Source organism: Mus caroli, unplaced genomic scaffold, assembly GCF_978045245.1.
Source record: "Mus caroli unplaced genomic scaffold, Mus_caroli_1 scaffold_6, whole genome shotgun sequence".
Taxonomy (NCBI): domain Eukaryota; kingdom Metazoa; phylum Chordata; class Mammalia; order Rodentia; family Muridae; genus Mus; species Mus caroli.
This window is the reverse complement of record NW_028227261.1, coordinates 20,128,300-20,144,747: the sequence shown is the minus strand read 5'-3', so window position 1 is coordinate 20,144,747 and position 16,448 is coordinate 20,128,300. Positions and strand designations below refer to the sequence as shown.

At 44.6% G+C, this 16,448-nt stretch overlaps 1 protein-coding gene across 8 annotated transcripts in view; it reads left to right on the top strand.

Moving 5' to 3' along the window:
* The window catches only part of Usp48 (ubiquitin specific peptidase 48), a 63,983-nt gene that overhangs the window by 14,637 nt on the left and 32,898 nt on the right, over positions 1–16,448 (top strand). For 4 of the 8 annotated variants that reach the window (XM_085838814.1, XM_085838815.1, XM_085838818.1 and 1 more), the window contains exons 6-13: positions 479–587; positions 2,120–2,253; positions 3,163–3,245; positions 6,571–6,750; positions 8,538–8,663; positions 9,196–9,345; positions 13,719–13,916; positions 16,063–16,177. In XM_085838814.1, coding sequence (XP_085694940.1) covers positions 479–587; positions 2,120–2,253; positions 3,163–3,245; positions 6,571–6,750; positions 8,538–8,663; positions 9,196–9,345; positions 13,719–13,916; positions 16,063–16,177 — 1,095 coding nt within the window. Of the gene's footprint in view, positions 1–478; positions 588–2,119; positions 2,254–3,162; positions 3,246–6,570; positions 6,751–8,534; positions 8,664–9,195; positions 9,346–13,718; positions 13,917–16,062; positions 16,178–16,448 lie in introns of all 8 variants that reach the window. The other 4 variants (XM_085838812.1, XM_085838813.1, XM_085838817.1 and 1 more) reach the window with 1 other exon arrangement.

The window sequence follows — 16,448 nt, the reverse complement described above, 5'->3', positions numbered from 1 at the left end:
TCCCTCCCCTCTGTCTAGAGCAGTGGTTTTCTCTCTCTCTCTCTCTCTCTCTCTCTCTCTCTCTCTCTCGGTTTTTTAGAGACAGGGTTTCTCTGTGTAGCCCTGGCTGTCCTGGAACTCACTCTGTAAACCAGGCTGGCCCCGAACTCAGAAATCCACCTGCCTCTGCCTCCCAAGTGCTGGGATTAAGGGTGTGCACCACCATGCCTGGCTTGAGTAGTGGTTCTCAACCATCCTAATGTTTCGACTCTTCTATGCAGCTCGAGCTTATGTCGTGGTGACCCCAACCATAAGATTATGTCGTTGCTGCTTTATGATTGTGACTTTGCTGCTGTCATGAATCGTAATGTAAATATCTGCCATGCAGGCTGGTTAGCGTGTGAGCGCCCAGGTAGAGAACTGCGGGTGTAGGGTGTGTGCCGCAGAGACTTCAGCTGCTCTTCTCACTCTCATCTCAGTGTTCATTGGTTCATTGTAGGTGCAATCAGTGTGGCCGAGAGTCTAAGCTTGTATCGAAGTTCTATGAACTGGAGTTAAACATCCAAGGCCACAAGCAGTTAACAGACTGCATTTCAGAGTTCCTGAAGGTACTTATATGTCAGCATGCGTGGTTTCTGCTCGCTGATGGCTCTGTTCCATTTTGGGTGGCATTTTGATTCATGGGTACATTCATGGGTTATTGGAGAGTTTATCAAATAAGCAATATCTGTTTTTGTAAAGGTCCAAAAGGACCTATAAAGTACCAAGTAGTCTGTACCTTAGCTTAAGTTTAGAGTACTGTGTGCTAGTTTGTGTGTAAAGGTGTGTGTGCGTGGTTATAGGCAGCACATGCCCCTCCCTCCATGCTTCTGCTTTTTCTATATTCTGAGCAGAGGTAGAGCTCCCTTCAGTGGAGCTGCTCTGACGAGTGTGGTAGACGAGCTTGGAGCCCACAACTTCCTGTCCTTTTAAACAGTGTTGAGTTTGCATTCTCTCTTGTACACATTAGCAGTCGGAAGCCATTAATCACATTGAGTTTATCCATCTAAAGACGGCCTGCGAGTTCACTTAGTGTTGCATTAAGCACGGTGGCGATGTCGCGTTGACTATTGGCCAGAACAGCAGAGGTTGCAGTGCAGTGCTGTGGCTTCCAGTGGCACAAATGCACAAAATAGACTGTGGTGTGGTCATCCAGGTGCTGGAGAGAAGAATAGGGCGGGGCAGGGCTGGCTGCAGGCCTCTGTGCTTCACAGGAAAGCAGAAGGATGTTTCTGAGCATCTGAGTCACAGAAGGCAAGGCGGAGGTGGGACCTGTGGTTTGAGGACAGGATACTCTGTGTGTGTGTGGCATAGTGCTTGAGCACACGACGAGTGACAGAAAACAGTAGTTGGGAGAGAGACATCACAGCTGAGAGGCCTGGTTAGAAGTCTGATTTGTCCATCAAGTGAGACGCGGGCCATCATAAGTTGTGGTCATGGGCGGGTGGCATGTTCTCAAAGGATGACTGCACATTGCTGAAGGGTGGGGCTGCCAGGACTGGGGCTTAACTGAAGGGTTGAGGAGGGCGGGCTGGCTGGCTTTTCTAATTTCAGGGTAGAGTCAATCAAACTTATACACTGAGTATGTAGGTGAAAGTCAAGGGCTTTTAGGTTTTGTGGCCTGATGAGTTGGAAGAATGTCTTTGCTAAGATGGAAGAAGACTGAGAAGGTTAGGGTTGAGAAGAATAGTGAGGTGAGGATAGACCTGAGGTAGACAGGAGAGTCAGGAGTTCAAAGCCAGCTTCAGCTATTTTAGGGAGAGACTGTTTATGTTGCATAAAGAGTTTGGCCTGACCTGTAGCTCCGTAGCAGAGAGTTTGCTCAGCATGTTGAATGTCAGCAACACACGCACACACACACACACACACAGACAGAGACAGACACAGGTTGGTGTTAAATCTGTCTTACTTGAAGGGGGAGAAATGAGGGAGGAGGGAAGGACTACTTTTCTTGCCCTGATCTCTGATGTAATTAGGGAGAAGCAACATCTGGCTGGGGAAGCTGCAGAGGGGGAGGGGGAGGGGGGAGGAGGAGGAAGGGGGCGTTCCCCGTTGGGTGGAAGCCGCTAGCTCACAGAGTTGTGCTTTAATTCCTAATCAGGAAGAACGATTAGAAGGAGACAATCGATACTTCTGTGAAAACTGTCAGAGCAAACAGAATGCTACACGGAAAATCCGACTTCTGAGCCTACCTTGCACTCTGAACTTGCAGCTGATGCGTTTCGTGTTTGACAGGTGAGTCTGTGCAGGCAGTGGGCAAAGACGATGGTCGGATGGCTCACATGGAGCCTTGGTTCTTCCAAGTGTATTTCATGATGGTGAGTTGCTGGCCTTTGTTGGACCCACCAGCAGATGAATAATGACACAGACTTAATACTAACTATACTGTACCTTAGGTCTCGGCTTAGGCTACCTCCCAGCTGGCCGCTCATCTAGCGTGCCTGACCACATAGTGCACATCATGTCACCAGCGTGCACACACACACATCCAACCTCTTCCATGTCCCACTGGTGAATCTTCTCGAGTCTCATTATTCTCCCAGAGACCCTCTCTCAGCCCGGAAAGGTCTCGCCTTCCCTTTCCTGTCCAGCTTTTGGCTGTTAGCTTTTTATTAAACCAATTGCCAGGTGAAGGAGGAGGAGTTTACAAAATATGATATGAATAACAATACCAAAGTTCATCCAAAACCCTACAGAAGTAACAACTGAGTACGTCTTCAAATGATGCATCCCATTTGAAGTGGTACAGTAAATTCTTTAGAGGCCGGTTGTATCCAGATAGGAGCTGAAGGTAGATGTACGGAGAATATGTGTTTGTAACCACTGTTAATTTTTAGCTTTGTAATGAAAAACCATAAGGACCTGAATTGCCTTGATATTTCTGGATGATTGTATACAAATGAAATTCTCCTCTCCACGGGCGTGCATCTTTCACCATGTAACTAAGGTAGCTCTGCACCTGGGCATACAGTCTATGCTTTGGCGATGGATCGTTAGGTGTCAGAGCCTTGCAGAGGGGCTCAGCCTTTGCCTGTGTGTGCTAAGTAGACTTCTGGTTGGAATCTGGCTGCTGTGGAGCCTATCAAGGATCTGGCAGCATGTGCACAGGCTCCCGATGGTTTGACTGTATCTTCTTCATGGCAGGCAAACTGGACACAAGAAGAAGCTCAATGCATACATCGGCTTCTCAGAGAGTCTAGATATGGAGCCTTATGTGGAGCACAAAGGTACTGTTGTTACCAAGCTGTGACTGTTAGCTTGACATGGAACCGAGGCCTGCTCTCTCCATGTGCAAAGTGTCCCCTGAATCCCTGGTTGCAGTCTCTGAACAGCAGCTTTTTGACAAGAAGTTGCTTTCATTTGTAAGAGTTAGCACACTTAAATTTTACATGTCTCACTGGACCCTGCCCCGTCTCCTTTTAAAGTTCAAAATGGAAATGTGGTTTGCATGCTATAGAAGTGAACATCTTCATGAACCACCCAAAAGGGAAGACACCACGCCAGCAGCCTAATGTCCATTGGTTGCTTGCAGATTGTCCCTTGTCTCTCCCGTCCACCCGGCACCACATTTTTTCTTTTTGCCATTAAGCATCTCCCTGAACTGATAGGCGGGATTACTCTTTTTGCCTCCTGGGATATTGCCAGGCAAAGATAACATGTAATTAATCCTGCCGTGCTGCTGCTCTGGGTTGTGGGGCGGTGCCTGGAGAAAACCCCATCCCTGGTGTGTGTCTCGAAGTAGAAGGGTTCAGGCAGCACACAGAGGTCTAATTGGACATCGTGGACTTTCACCTGGGTTGGCGAGTCCACTTGTGCTTGATGTGATTACTGACTGATTCCTCCAGTTCAGATTTACTGTCCCGAAGCTTCCCTTTGTAAGTTAACTATTGTGGATAGCGTGTACATTAGTGGTTTTCTTCCCTTTGCCACTCTGTTTAATTCTCAGTCATTCCCTTCCCCACGGTCCTCCCTGACATTGTGTTCCCTCCTCCACTGGTTCCTTCCTAGCTGCTCACACCTACCCTCCAGGCTATAGTCATGGCCTTGTCTTACATCCCTCTTGACAGTCTCTGCCCCTCATTTCCATTTTGAAGCTCCTAGTTTTCTGTAAGGGTGCAAGGGTCCTTCAGTCCATGACCAGCACTGTAGAAATGGGGCCTCTGTGTCTTCTGACCCGGTTATCAAAAACCTGTAAAGAGAGAGAGATTTCTCCAGAAATTTCTCCAGAGTGGGACACATGTGTCTGGGACACCCTCTCTAGTTAGATGTCATCACAGGCTTAGGAACTTGTGGGTCTATCTGAGGCCATGAAATTTCTTCCTCTTTTATTCTGCTGCTTTGCTTACTTTCTTTTCTTTTGCATTACTATTTTAAAAGGTTAAGGTGATTGAGTGAATGTATGTTTACTACACGTGTGCCTGATTTTTTTCAGAGGCCAGAACAGGGCATCAGCTCTACTGCAACTGATGATTCAGGTTCTCTGCAAGAACAAGAAGTACCTAACCCTGAGCCTTTTCTTTTCTTTCTTTTTTTTTTTTTTTGGTTTTTCGAGACAGGGTTTCTCTGTGTAGCCCTGGCTGTCCTGGAACTCACTCTGTAGACCAGGCTGATCTTGAACTCAGAAATCCGCCTGCCTCTGCCTCCCAAGTGCTGGGATTAAAGGCATGCGCCACCACTTCCTGGCTCCCGGCCATTTCTTGAGCCCTTGTTTTTGAGATGAGGTTTTGCAGTTTAGCCTAGGCTGTCTGTCTCCCAGTGCTAGAATTCACAATCACATGTATGTGGGTATACTGTTGCTGTCTTCAGACACACCAGAAGAGGGCATCAGATCGTATTACAGATGGTTGTGAGCCACCATGTGGTTGCTGGGATTTGAACTCTGGACCTTCAGAAGAGCAGTCGGGTGCTCTTACCCATTGAGCCATCTCACCAGCCCCCCCCCCCCCCGCCCCTTTTTAAAGATTTATTTATGTATGTGAGTACACTGTCACTCTCTTCAGATAAGCCAGAAGAGGGCATCAGATCCCACTACAGATGGTTGCGAGCCACCATGTGGTTGCTGGGAATTGAACTCAGGACCTCTGGAAGAGTGATCCCTACTCTTAACCACCAAGCCATTTCTTCAGCCTGTCTTTTTTTTTTTTTTTCCAGTATGCTCTCTCTGAATTTGGACTTCGTCGGTTAGGCTGGGTGAGCCACAGGACTCCATCTGTTCCCATTTGTAGGAAATTTAAAAATCTTGTGTGTGCATGCATTTATACATGCCAGGGTGCATATATGAAGGTCAAGGAATGAGAGCTGGTTCCCTCCTTACCTTAGGTCCCAAGGATTGAATTCAGGTGTCAGGCTTGCTGGCGAGTACCGTTACCGGCTCCTCTCTTTTTCTTTTGAAATAGGGTTACAATATGTAGTTCTGACTGACTGGAACTCACTATATATGGATCAGGCTAGTTAGGAATTTCCAGAGAGCCTTCTGCCTCTCTGCCTCCCCAGTTTTAGGATTAAAGATGGAAACTACAACACTCAACTACTTTTTCCAAACTTTAGAAGGTTTTATTGAGCTGAGCATGATGGTACCTAACTTATTTCTCCAACAGTCAAGAACCAGAGGCAGGTGGATTGCTATATTGAGTTTAAGTGCTGTCTCTACATGTATTCCAGGTCAGACAAGACCACATAGGGAAAACTTGTGTCAAAACCAAAAGATTTTACTCTCTTTGTTCTGTTTTGTATTTTTGTCATTTTGAGACATGTTTTACCTGTATTTCCATCTGTACTGGCTAGTTTTGTGTCAACTTGACACAGCTGGAGTTATCACAGAGAAAGGAGCTTCAGTTGAGGAAATGCCTCCATGAGATCCAACTGTAAGGCATTTTCTCAATTAGTGATCAAGGGGGAAAGGCCCCTTGTGGGTGGAACCATCTCTGGGCTGGTAGTCTTGGTTCTATAAGAGAGCAGGCTGAGCAAGCCAGGGGAAGCAAGCCAGTAAAGAACATTCCTTCATGGCCTCTGCTTAGCTCCTGCTTCCTGACCTGCTTGAGTTCCAGACCTGACTTCTTTTGGTGATGAACAGCAATGTGGAAGAGAAAGCTGAATAAACCCTTTCCTCCCCAACTTGCTTCTTGGTCATGATGTTTGTGCAGGAATAGAAACCCTGATTAAGAGACCATCCTGGCCTAGAATCTACCAAATAGCCCATACTGTCCTCCCTCCAACTTGTCCTCCAATCTCCTGTTTGAATTGTCATTTTGTTTTGTTTTGTTTTAAAGGCACTTATATTTTGTAAACATCTTTTCATCCTAGGTGGCTCTTTGCCCATTTGAATGGTTTGACTGTGTTTGTTGGTCCTCTTACCTCAGTCTTTGGGGTGCTGAGTGGTGGGGGTGCAACCCCCGTGCCAAGCTCTTAGGTGTCTTGCTTTGTCCTGTCAGGCACATAAGCACGGCAGTGATAGTTCATGCTCAGGCTACAGGCTGTGCTGTCATCTAAAGCTGTTTTCTCTCTCTCTCTCTCTCTCTCTCTCTCTCTCTCTCTCTTTCTCTCTCTCTGCAGGCGGGTCCTTCGTGTACGAGCTCAGTGCCGTCCTCATCCACAGAGGAGTCAGCGCCTATTCTGGCCACTACATCGCACATGTGAAAGACCCTCAGTCTGGAGAATGGTACAAGTTCAATGACGAGGACATAGAGAAGATGGAGGGCAAGAAGCTTCAGCTAGGGATTGAGGAAGATCTAGGTAAAATCTTTAAGTTGTGAGTGCCCTTTTCAAATATAAATTTTTTTGTTTTTTGTTTTTTGGTTTTTTTTTTTGAGACAGGGTCTCACTGTGTATCCCTGGCTGTCCTGGAGCTTACTATATAGAGACCAGGCTGGCCTTGAACCCTAGTACTAAATTAAAGGCATGCACCACCATGCCTGGATTACGTTTACTGGTAATCGCAATCTTTGATAGTGTCCTAGCCCAAGATTAAGGGTTATGGAGGCTCTTTAGCACCACTAGGCATCATTTCTTGCTTCAAGGATAACCAAACATATTTTGTCACGGGGATGGTTGTGCTGTGAATGCACGTAGGCAAAGGAGACAGTTTCAGTTACAAGGTTTATTCCCAGGAGGATATTGTTTGCTAGAGTGAGATTGTGTCATCCTCTTCCCAGGGTACAGACATAATAACTGTAGGAGAGAAGCTGTGAGCCAGTCTCATGTCAGCTCTTTCTTTACCACCTCAGCTATCATCTCCCAGCTTTGTTTGCCACACAGTGGCCAGGTCTTCTGATGGGAGCCAGTGGTCTTCACCCTTCCCCTCCTGGCATCTGAACCAGGCCCAGGTTGGCCTTGAACTCTCCAGTGGCAATCTTCCTGCTCCTGGGTTCCAGGCCTTTTATTAAAAAATAAGGTTCTTTTCCTTCCTCTCAACCCACTCTCTTTAAAGATTCCTGTGAGTGCACTGTCACGTTCTTAGACACACCAGAAGAGGGCTTCAGATTCCATTCGAGATGGTTATAAATAAGCCAATGCTTCCTGTGCCTTGTGCATGCACAGATGCACAAAATAAAAGTTATATACCTTCCCCAAGGATCTACCTCATTTCTATGGCCTTTTAATGGTTTAGATCTTTAGCTATTTTAGACTTATTCTTTGGGGGGGGGGAGCAGGTTCGAGACAGGGTTTCTTTCTTTTTGTAACCCTGGCTGTCCTGGAACTCGCTCGGTAGAACAGGCTGGCCTCGAATTCAGAAATATGCCTGCCTCTGCCTCCCAAATGCTGGGATTAAAGGCTACCACTGCCATGCTGTTTTAGACTTTAAAAAAAAAAAAGATTTATTTATTTATTTATTTATTTATTAATTATATGTAAGTACACTGTAGCTGTCTTCAGATATTCCAGAAGAGGGCATCAGATCTCATTACGGATGGTTGTGAGCCACCATGTGGTTGCTGGTATTTGAACTCAGGACCTTCAGAAGAGCAGTCGGTGCTCTTAACCGCTGAGCCATCTCGCCAGCCCCTTATTTTAGACTTCTTAAGTGTGCGTGCTTTGCTAAGTGCACCGCTGCTCATGAAGCCAGAGCGTGTCAGAACTGGAAGTACATGTAATGTGGTTGTGAGCTGCCACTTGGGTGCTGGAAACTGAAAACGGGGAAACGCTGTAGGAGCAGCTAGTGCTCCTAACAGCTGAGCCAGCTCCACAGCTATTAGAAGTCGTGTTTGTGTGTGGGTCTCCTGGGTACCATCCATTTTGTTGTTCTAAGACAGGGTCTCCAAATAGCTTGGTGCTTGTTGTTTAGGGCTGTGATCCCCAGGGATCTGCCTCTCTCCACAGCCTGAGCATTGAAATTGCAAGTCTGTGCCATGCCCAGCTTTTCAGACGTGGACTCTGGGGAAGGAGTCAGGACATGTTTGTGCAGTGAGACCTTTATTCACTGAGCCATATAAGTCATAGGTTGTGTACTGCCATGCTCCCCCCACCCCCTATACCTCTTGACCCATCTAGTTAAGTTGTCTTTAATTTCTTTTTCCCAGCAGAACCTTCTAAATCCCAGACCCGTAAACCCAAGTGTGGCAAAGGAACTCACTGCTCCCGAAATGCATACATGCTGGTTTATAGGCTGCAAGCCCAGGAAAAGAACCACACAATGGTTCAAGTCCCAGGTAACCATCTTTCCTGGATTGCTTTCAGGAATGCCTTAGGATTCTGTACTCCAGGTTGATTAAAGACTGCCACCATGTTTATTGCTCATTGTGTCTGACTGTTCAGTATGGTAAATGTTACTGAAAATTGAGCACTGGTCACAAGTTTACCAATTATCCAGCTTTTGGAATGCCGAGGCTTTAGCCTATTCTATTATCCCACCCCAAAGAGAGGCAGAAGCAATTTTTAATAATGTTAAAAGGAAAAAGTAACCTAGATTGAAGTTTGGTTTTATTTTGTTCAACTTCTAGAACAAAAGAAATTGGAGCAACTGGCGGTCCCATTTGGTAGAGCCATTTGCTGCTTCTGGGCATTCTGGGTGGGTTGCCTGGCTTCGTTACTCCTTCTGTTTCACGTCTTCAGCCTGGAGGTCTAGTAAAAGATGAACTCCAGTGGAGGTTCCCATTACAGTATCATCCGTCTTGGAGAACGTATATATCAGTCTTTGGAAAAGGGGATAAGGTGGTTTTTTTGTGTTTGTCTTTTGAATAGCCTTTCTCCAAGAGCTGGTAGATCGCGATAATTCCAAATTTGAGGAGTGGTGTGTAGAAATGGCCGAGATGCGCAAGCAGAGTGTGGACAAAGGCAAAGCGAAGCACGAGGAGGTGAAGGAGCTGTACCAAAGGTTGCCTGCTGGAGCTGGTCTGTGAGATATTCCAGGACGACACTATTGCCATTGAATGCCTGGGGTTTTGTTCTGTGGTGTTTTTTATCTTTACCTGTTGCAAAAATGTATATGAAAAACCCGTTTCCTCCTCTAAGAGGCCAGCTTCTTCTAAAATCATTATGATAACTAGGCATAGAGTATCCCATATACTTGGTAAAGGACCTTTTCAAAGTGGGAGGCTGTTAGAGAATGAGATCCTAAGTCAGCACTCTGCACTCATGACCTGTGAAGACTTTCTTTACTGTGGGCTGGTGTGGCAGCTTAGGGGAAAAAGTGCTTGCCACCAAGCCTGCCAACCTTGCGTCTGACTTTCAGGACACATGGTGGAGGAGAGCTGACTCCTCCAGGCCGTTCTCCGACCTTTGCTGGTGTGCTTCCCCCCCTCACCACACACACACAGAACATAAGGATAAAAGGACATTTTTACTGCCAGATGTGGTGGAGTATGTCTTTAATCCCCACGGAGGCTGGCAGATCTCTGTTAGCTATAGGTAAACCTGGTCTACATAACAAATTCCAGGCTAGCCACGGCTATGTAATTAAGCCTTGTCTCATTTTTTTTTTCCTTCTGTGAGATACAAAATGTTTCTAAAGATCTGATGGAATTGCAATGGCTCCTTTTTAAAAGCACTTTGTTCCCTAAGAGTGGCATACATGTGTATATTTTTTTAAAAAAGATTTATTGATTTTATGTATATGAGTACACTGTAGCTGTACAGATGGTTGTGAGCCTTCATGTGGCACTTCTGCTCACCCCAGAAGAAGGCGTCAGATCTCATTACAAGTGGCTCATTACAAGTGGTTGTGAGCCACCATGTGGTTGCTGGGATTTGAACTCAGGACCTTCGGAAGAGCAGTTGGTGCTCTTACCACTGAACCATCTCACAAGCCCCATGTGTACAATTTTTAATATGAAATGTTAAGCTAGAAGTAGGAATCTTTCTAGCTTACCTCTGGCTTAGACTTATCCACATAACCTGTTCTTTTTGTGTGTTATTTGAATTTATCTTGTGCCTTCAGAGGCTGCAGTTTGTTTGACAAAGCCAACCATACTCCTTCCTAAGGAAGAGAACAATGAATGTGTCAGAACATAAGTGTTCAAGCAGAATTGTACTGAGGTTTTTGTTTGTTTTGTTTTTTTTTTTTTTTTGCCATTCCTAGAATAGTTTTATATCAAAGCTAACTTTCAGTCAGTAGGTCTATATGAAAAGTCGATGTTCTCTCTGGTGACTGGTCCAGCTCAAGGACAGGGCATATTTCTCATACAGATAGGCCCTGGTTTCTACCCCAGCACCCAAAGCAGGGGGTGGGGGGGAGTAATTCCAAACTGCTGATTATTTTGATTCAGTTCCTTCTTTGTGACTTAGTTGCTTCTTGAACTGTGTTTAAGTGCTAGAAGAGTCACTGACCTGTGCTTCCTAGGAAGTGACCCCAGGGGGCATATCACTCAGCTCACAGGCCTCTTTAAAGGAGTTGGCCCTCCTTTCTGTTCTCCCAACCAGAGTCAGTTTCTGTACTGCACACAAGGAGAAGGACTTCTGCTCCGAGACAGCTGCATGAGGCAGAGAGGGAGAAGCGAGTGCTGGGATCTGGAGAGGCCTTGGTCGTGAGCTACTTACTCTTCATGGTGCCATGATCTGTCTCCTCTATACCTTGGCTAGTCAGGAGTCTCAAGTAGCGGAGATTCCTTGTTCTAAAGCCATCATGGTTTATATTGCTTTGGTTTGCAAATACTTAGCCTTTGAACATTCTGTTGAAAGGCCACCTGCCCTAGAAATCCAAGTCTCAGGAGAAACTCCAACTCTTTTGCCTGAGTTATTTACACTCAAAAGTGCTTGACTTCTAGATAAAAGGTTATATTTTTCGTGCTGTTACTATTCAAGACTCTTTGTTGTGTTCAAAATTCACTGGGTTTTATTTTTAGTTTTTGAACCTTGCTTTAAGCTCACTTATGATTTTTGGCTTTTTTCAAGATGGTCTTAACTCTGTAGCTCAGAGTGGCCTCAAGTTCATGGCAATCCTCCTGCCTCATCCGCCTTAGTGCTAGGATTAGAGGAGAGTCCTAGACCCTGAGAGACTCATTACCACAGCTAACACTTCCTCTCCCGACCCTAGCACACTGACTCAAAAGCTGGAAACTTATTGGGTAAGGATAAGCAGGGTGTTAGAGCAGAACTCAGGGCACAGCCTCTGTTTTTTCTTGCTGTTCTTAACTTTGAAGTGACCCCCCCTCGCCCTATAATCCTTGGATCTTATATCAATTCATAATCATTTAAAATCTAAAACAGCAAACAAACTTCATTTGGAAGTTTTCAGTGGGATTCTAGTAGTGGATTAGGCAGTTTGACTCGGTTGGATCCACCTGTCTTTGAGTCCCAGTATGGAACCCTCCTGATAGTGGTTAGGTTCTTTTTGTCTTTTGGGACAAGGTCTCACCCTAACTCAAACTGGTCTGTAACTCACCATGTAGCCTCTGACGGCCTCAAACATAGTGAGGCTCTAGCCTCAGTCCCCTGAGCTGAGCATCTTAAAATAGCCAAATTCATTTGGTTTATTATTATCATCATCATCATCAATAGAAGGTATTGTCCTCTGTTCACTTCCCCCTGAGTTAGAAAAACAGGACACCTGGAGATATAGTCCTTAAATGGGACCCTGTATCAACCTGCCTACCTTGAAAAACTTAATATTAAATATTACTTAAAACTTTACTCTTGGACTTTGTATCAGGACGTAGCAGCATCTTGGAAACTATTTCTTTAGGATATGGGTCACCCTGGCACCCCATTCTTTTGATACCTAGCCTAAACCTGATGAACAGCCCAAAATTGGGGAGACATTTTGAGTATAATTTAGCTATGATCTGATTTTGGGATTCGGCGAGACTAACACTGCGAATTGAACATGGGGGCAGCACACATTCAAAGCTATCACTTTCCTTCTAGGCAGCGCTCACAGAGACTCATGTGTTATAGTTTTGTTTTTTCATTTATTTATTGGTGATGCTGGGAATTTGACCCAGGGCTTCCTTGTGTTAGACAAGTAGTCTGCTATTGAACTACAGCCCTAGCCCATGCTGTGTTGATATCTTGCACGATGCTCCAACATTTTACCTGTTCTATGTCTTATGGTCACCTCTTATATATATATATTGTTTGGATGTATAATTAACTTTTCTATATCTCTTTTCTTCCAAAAAGCTCAAAATGCTTCACATATCTTATCTTTTACACTCAGCAACATCTCTGTGAGGTAGGTAGAAGGCAGGTATTATTACCTTCATTTTGCAAATTACAGATCTGAAGCATAGAGAGTTTGAGGGACTTGCTCACGCTCAGGTTGGATTAGACATTGGTCTTACCTCGTCTGTAACTACTGTGGCGCTGATCAGATGGCTGTCCAGTTTCAGTGCAAAAATGCATATGACACTTCCAATTTTTTGTTGTTGTTGCCAAAACATTGAAATTTTTTACACTAAAATTCAGTGGGAGCTAGCTTTCTGTATGAGACTCTGGAGAGAGTAAAGCTGCTTGGAGCGAGCTTTGCAGCAAGCTCTGCCCTCACATCTCGCCAGTAGTAGCACACAGTACAGATTCATGAAATCAACCTCTGTATGTTTTCTCCTATGTTTTATGCTGGGACTCACTGGAGATTTTGTAAGTAATCAAAGCTGTCCCTTATTTTTAGCTTTGCCTTTTGTGGAAATTTGAGACTCCCTCTCCCCAAATTAAAATTCACTTTGAGATAGCTGATGTTCTTAATTTCTGAACTTCAAATTTATTATTAATTCTGTTCTAGTGTACTCCATCCTAGAACTCATCTTAAATATGCTATTTTCTTGAAATAAATAATGAAATGGATAGATCATAAAGACTTTGGGAAAGGCATACTTTCCTTAATCAGCCCCAGCCTCCCCTTGGATGCAGGAAAGTTGAGTGTTGGGATGAGTGTGAAGTGTGGGCCTAGCTGCTCATTTTAGTTTTCAGATGTGTATCACATACTTCCGAGAAGTAAGGGAGGAAGTGGTGATTTTTCCATTCAGCATACAGTGTCCTCATGGAAGCTCTGCTGTGCTCTCAAGCAAGGCACTTCTTTCTCTCTGTGGATGCCTCTTGTAGAATGTGGCTAATAATACCCGCCGATCCCATAGGGCTCTGCAGATGTGTTTCCACGCACAACTGGGGCTCACAGGAGTGCTAGCTGACACATCAGACACCTCCCAGCATGTCTTCTGATCCTGCTGACTTTGAACAAAGCTTGGGACTGTCCTTTGAGGACAATGCCTTGTATCAGTCAGTCAGTCAAAACCTGTAGTTACATGGTCTGCTCCCACTCCTCTCTCCCCCAGAGCCCTATGAGTTTGTGTCTCTTGAATGGCTGCAGAAGTGGTTGGATGAGTCAACACCCACCAAACCGATCGATAATAATGCTTGCCTGTGTTCCCACGACAAGCTTCATCCTGATAAAATATCAATTATGAAGAGAATATCGGAATATGCGGCTAATATTTTCTATAGTCGATATGGAGGAGGTCCAAGACTAACTGGTAAGTCAGGTTGTCTTTGTCTGCTCCGCTTGTAGAGTGATGACTAGACTTTGCAGAATGGATTTGCTAAGTGGAACAGACGTGAAGCTTAGGCTGCTGAAGGAGGACAGTCAAAACGGGTTCCCTTAGAGAGGCTCATCCCAGTAGCTTGCCAGCTTACGCGATAATCTCAGCAGCCCTGAGCCTCAGTTTGCTTCAGTCCAGTCTTGTTTTTGTAGGGTTAGGAGATTATTTCTTAGTTTATAAGCATCTTTAATTCTCCCTTGAATGTATAGAGCTGTATATATCAATAGCCAATCTGTTTAGTTCTGGCTTCTTCTCAAGATATTTTCTATTCATTATATTTAAATTTTTTATTTGTTTTATGTATCTGAGTGTTTTGTCAGCCTGTGTAGGTGTGCTCTGTGCCCTACAGCTAGCTTCTTTCTTTCTTTCTTTCTTTCTTTCTTTCTTTCTTTCTTTCTTTCTTTCTTTCTTTCTTTTTCTTTCTTTCTTCCTTTCTTTCTTTCTTTCTTTTTTTCTCTCTCCCTCTCTCTCTCTCTCTCTCTCTCTCAAAGGTTTGTTTGCTTGTTTGTTTGTTTATGTATGTATGTATGTATGTATGTATGTATGTATGTATGTATGTGAGTACACTGTAGTTGTATGGATAGATGTTTGTGAGCCTTCATGTGGTTGTTGGATTTTAGGTCCTTCATGTGGAATTGAATTTTAGGTCCTCTGCTTGCTCCTGTTGACCCCATTTGCTCAGTTCCTGCTTGTTCCGGCCCAAAGATAGATAGATAGATTTATTTATTTATTTAATTATTTATGTATGTATGTAGGTTTTTCGAGACAGGGTTTCTCTATGTAGCCCTGGCTGTCCTGGAACTCACTTTGTAGACCGGGCTGGCCTCAAACTCAGAAATCCGCCTGCCCCTGCCTCCCAAGTGCTGGGATTAAAGGCGTGTGCCACCACTGCCCGGCTCCAAAGATTTATTTATACATAAACACACTGTAGCTGACATCAGACATACCAGAAGAGGACATCAGATCCCATTACAGATGGTTGTGTGTCACCATGTGGTTGCTGGGAATTGAACTCAGGCCCTTGGGAAGAGCAGTCAGTGCTTGTACCCGCTGAGCCGGCTCTCTAGCCCTATAGCTTTCTTTTTGATGAGTGGGCAACATGGATCCTGATAATCTCTGATGGCTCAGGGAATCCCATGACCTCCAGTTCCCTTTCCTGAAGTCAGGTGCTAATTTTTTTTATGCACAGCCTATTAAATGCTATAGGCCTGTCTGTATATAGGATTCTGCATTCTAAATTACTCATTCAAAATTAATAAACCATGCAATCAGCGGAAAGCTCTATGTTTTTAAATCTTATTTTTAGGAATGTTTACGTGTATGTCTATACACTGTGTACGTGTGTGGTGCCAAGGAGAAGCAGGTCAGAAGGTGGCATCAGACCTCCTGGAACTTGACTTAGGAAGAATTGAACCTGGGTCCTTTTGTTTTTGAGAGAGTGCTGTGCCATCTTTCCAGGCCCTGCCAGCTCTTTCAGTGAATCACATTTCAGGACCATTGTGATGGTCAGAAGTAAAAGTGTTTGCCACAATTCCTGCTGACCTGGGCAATTCCTAGGATCCCCATGATGGAAAAAAACAGGCTCTGTGTGGTCTTTAGTTGTGCACATGTGCACTGTGACACATTCACTCACGCACATTATATACCCACAGTAGTAATAAATGAAACTTAAACACTTACAGAATTACACTGCATGTGATTCCTAGAATATCTGTGCTCTTGTGTCCTCTCCTCAGTGTTGTGTACTTGGAAGGAAGGTCATGTCTGCATGAAGACCGTTATATGATTAGGTCAGATGTGTTGACTTCCTGCTCCAGCCAGCCATTTGGTTCCAAGTATCTTGGCCATGTGGTACATCGTGCTTTAACACCGTGAATTACAGCTGATAAACACTTATCTCTTCCTTATATAGAACTGTTCCTGTGCAAGAATAAGAATCTAAGTCAGCAAAACTCATTGATTGTGCTGTAAAAATTTGTGCTTTATATTTAAAATTCTTGTGTACTTTGTTCAATATAAAAACCATTCTCATAGGCAGTCAGTGTGAAAATGACGTTTGTCTCTGATATCTTGTCTCTAGTGAAAGCCCTTTGTAAGGACTGTGTTGTGGAACGCTGTCGTGTACTGCGCCTGAAGAATCAGCTGAATGAAGATTACAAAGCTGTCAACAATTTGCTGAAAGCGACAATGAAGGGGTATGTTACAGCATTGTCTCTGAGTTGCCAGGCTGTTACCAGGCAGCTGCTGACACATTCTGAGAACAGAGCTGGCTGTTAGAAAGTGGAAGGTAGACAGATAGCAGGGCTGTTGAGGTAAAGCTTGTACGGTGAGTGTGGCTCACATCTCTGTTCCTAGCACTTTAGAGGCTGAGGCAGGAGGGCAGCCTGCACTACATGAGTGAGTGTCCTTTAAACTTCTTTTACATTCGTTTATTTTATGTGTGTGGATATGTTAGTGGATATGTGT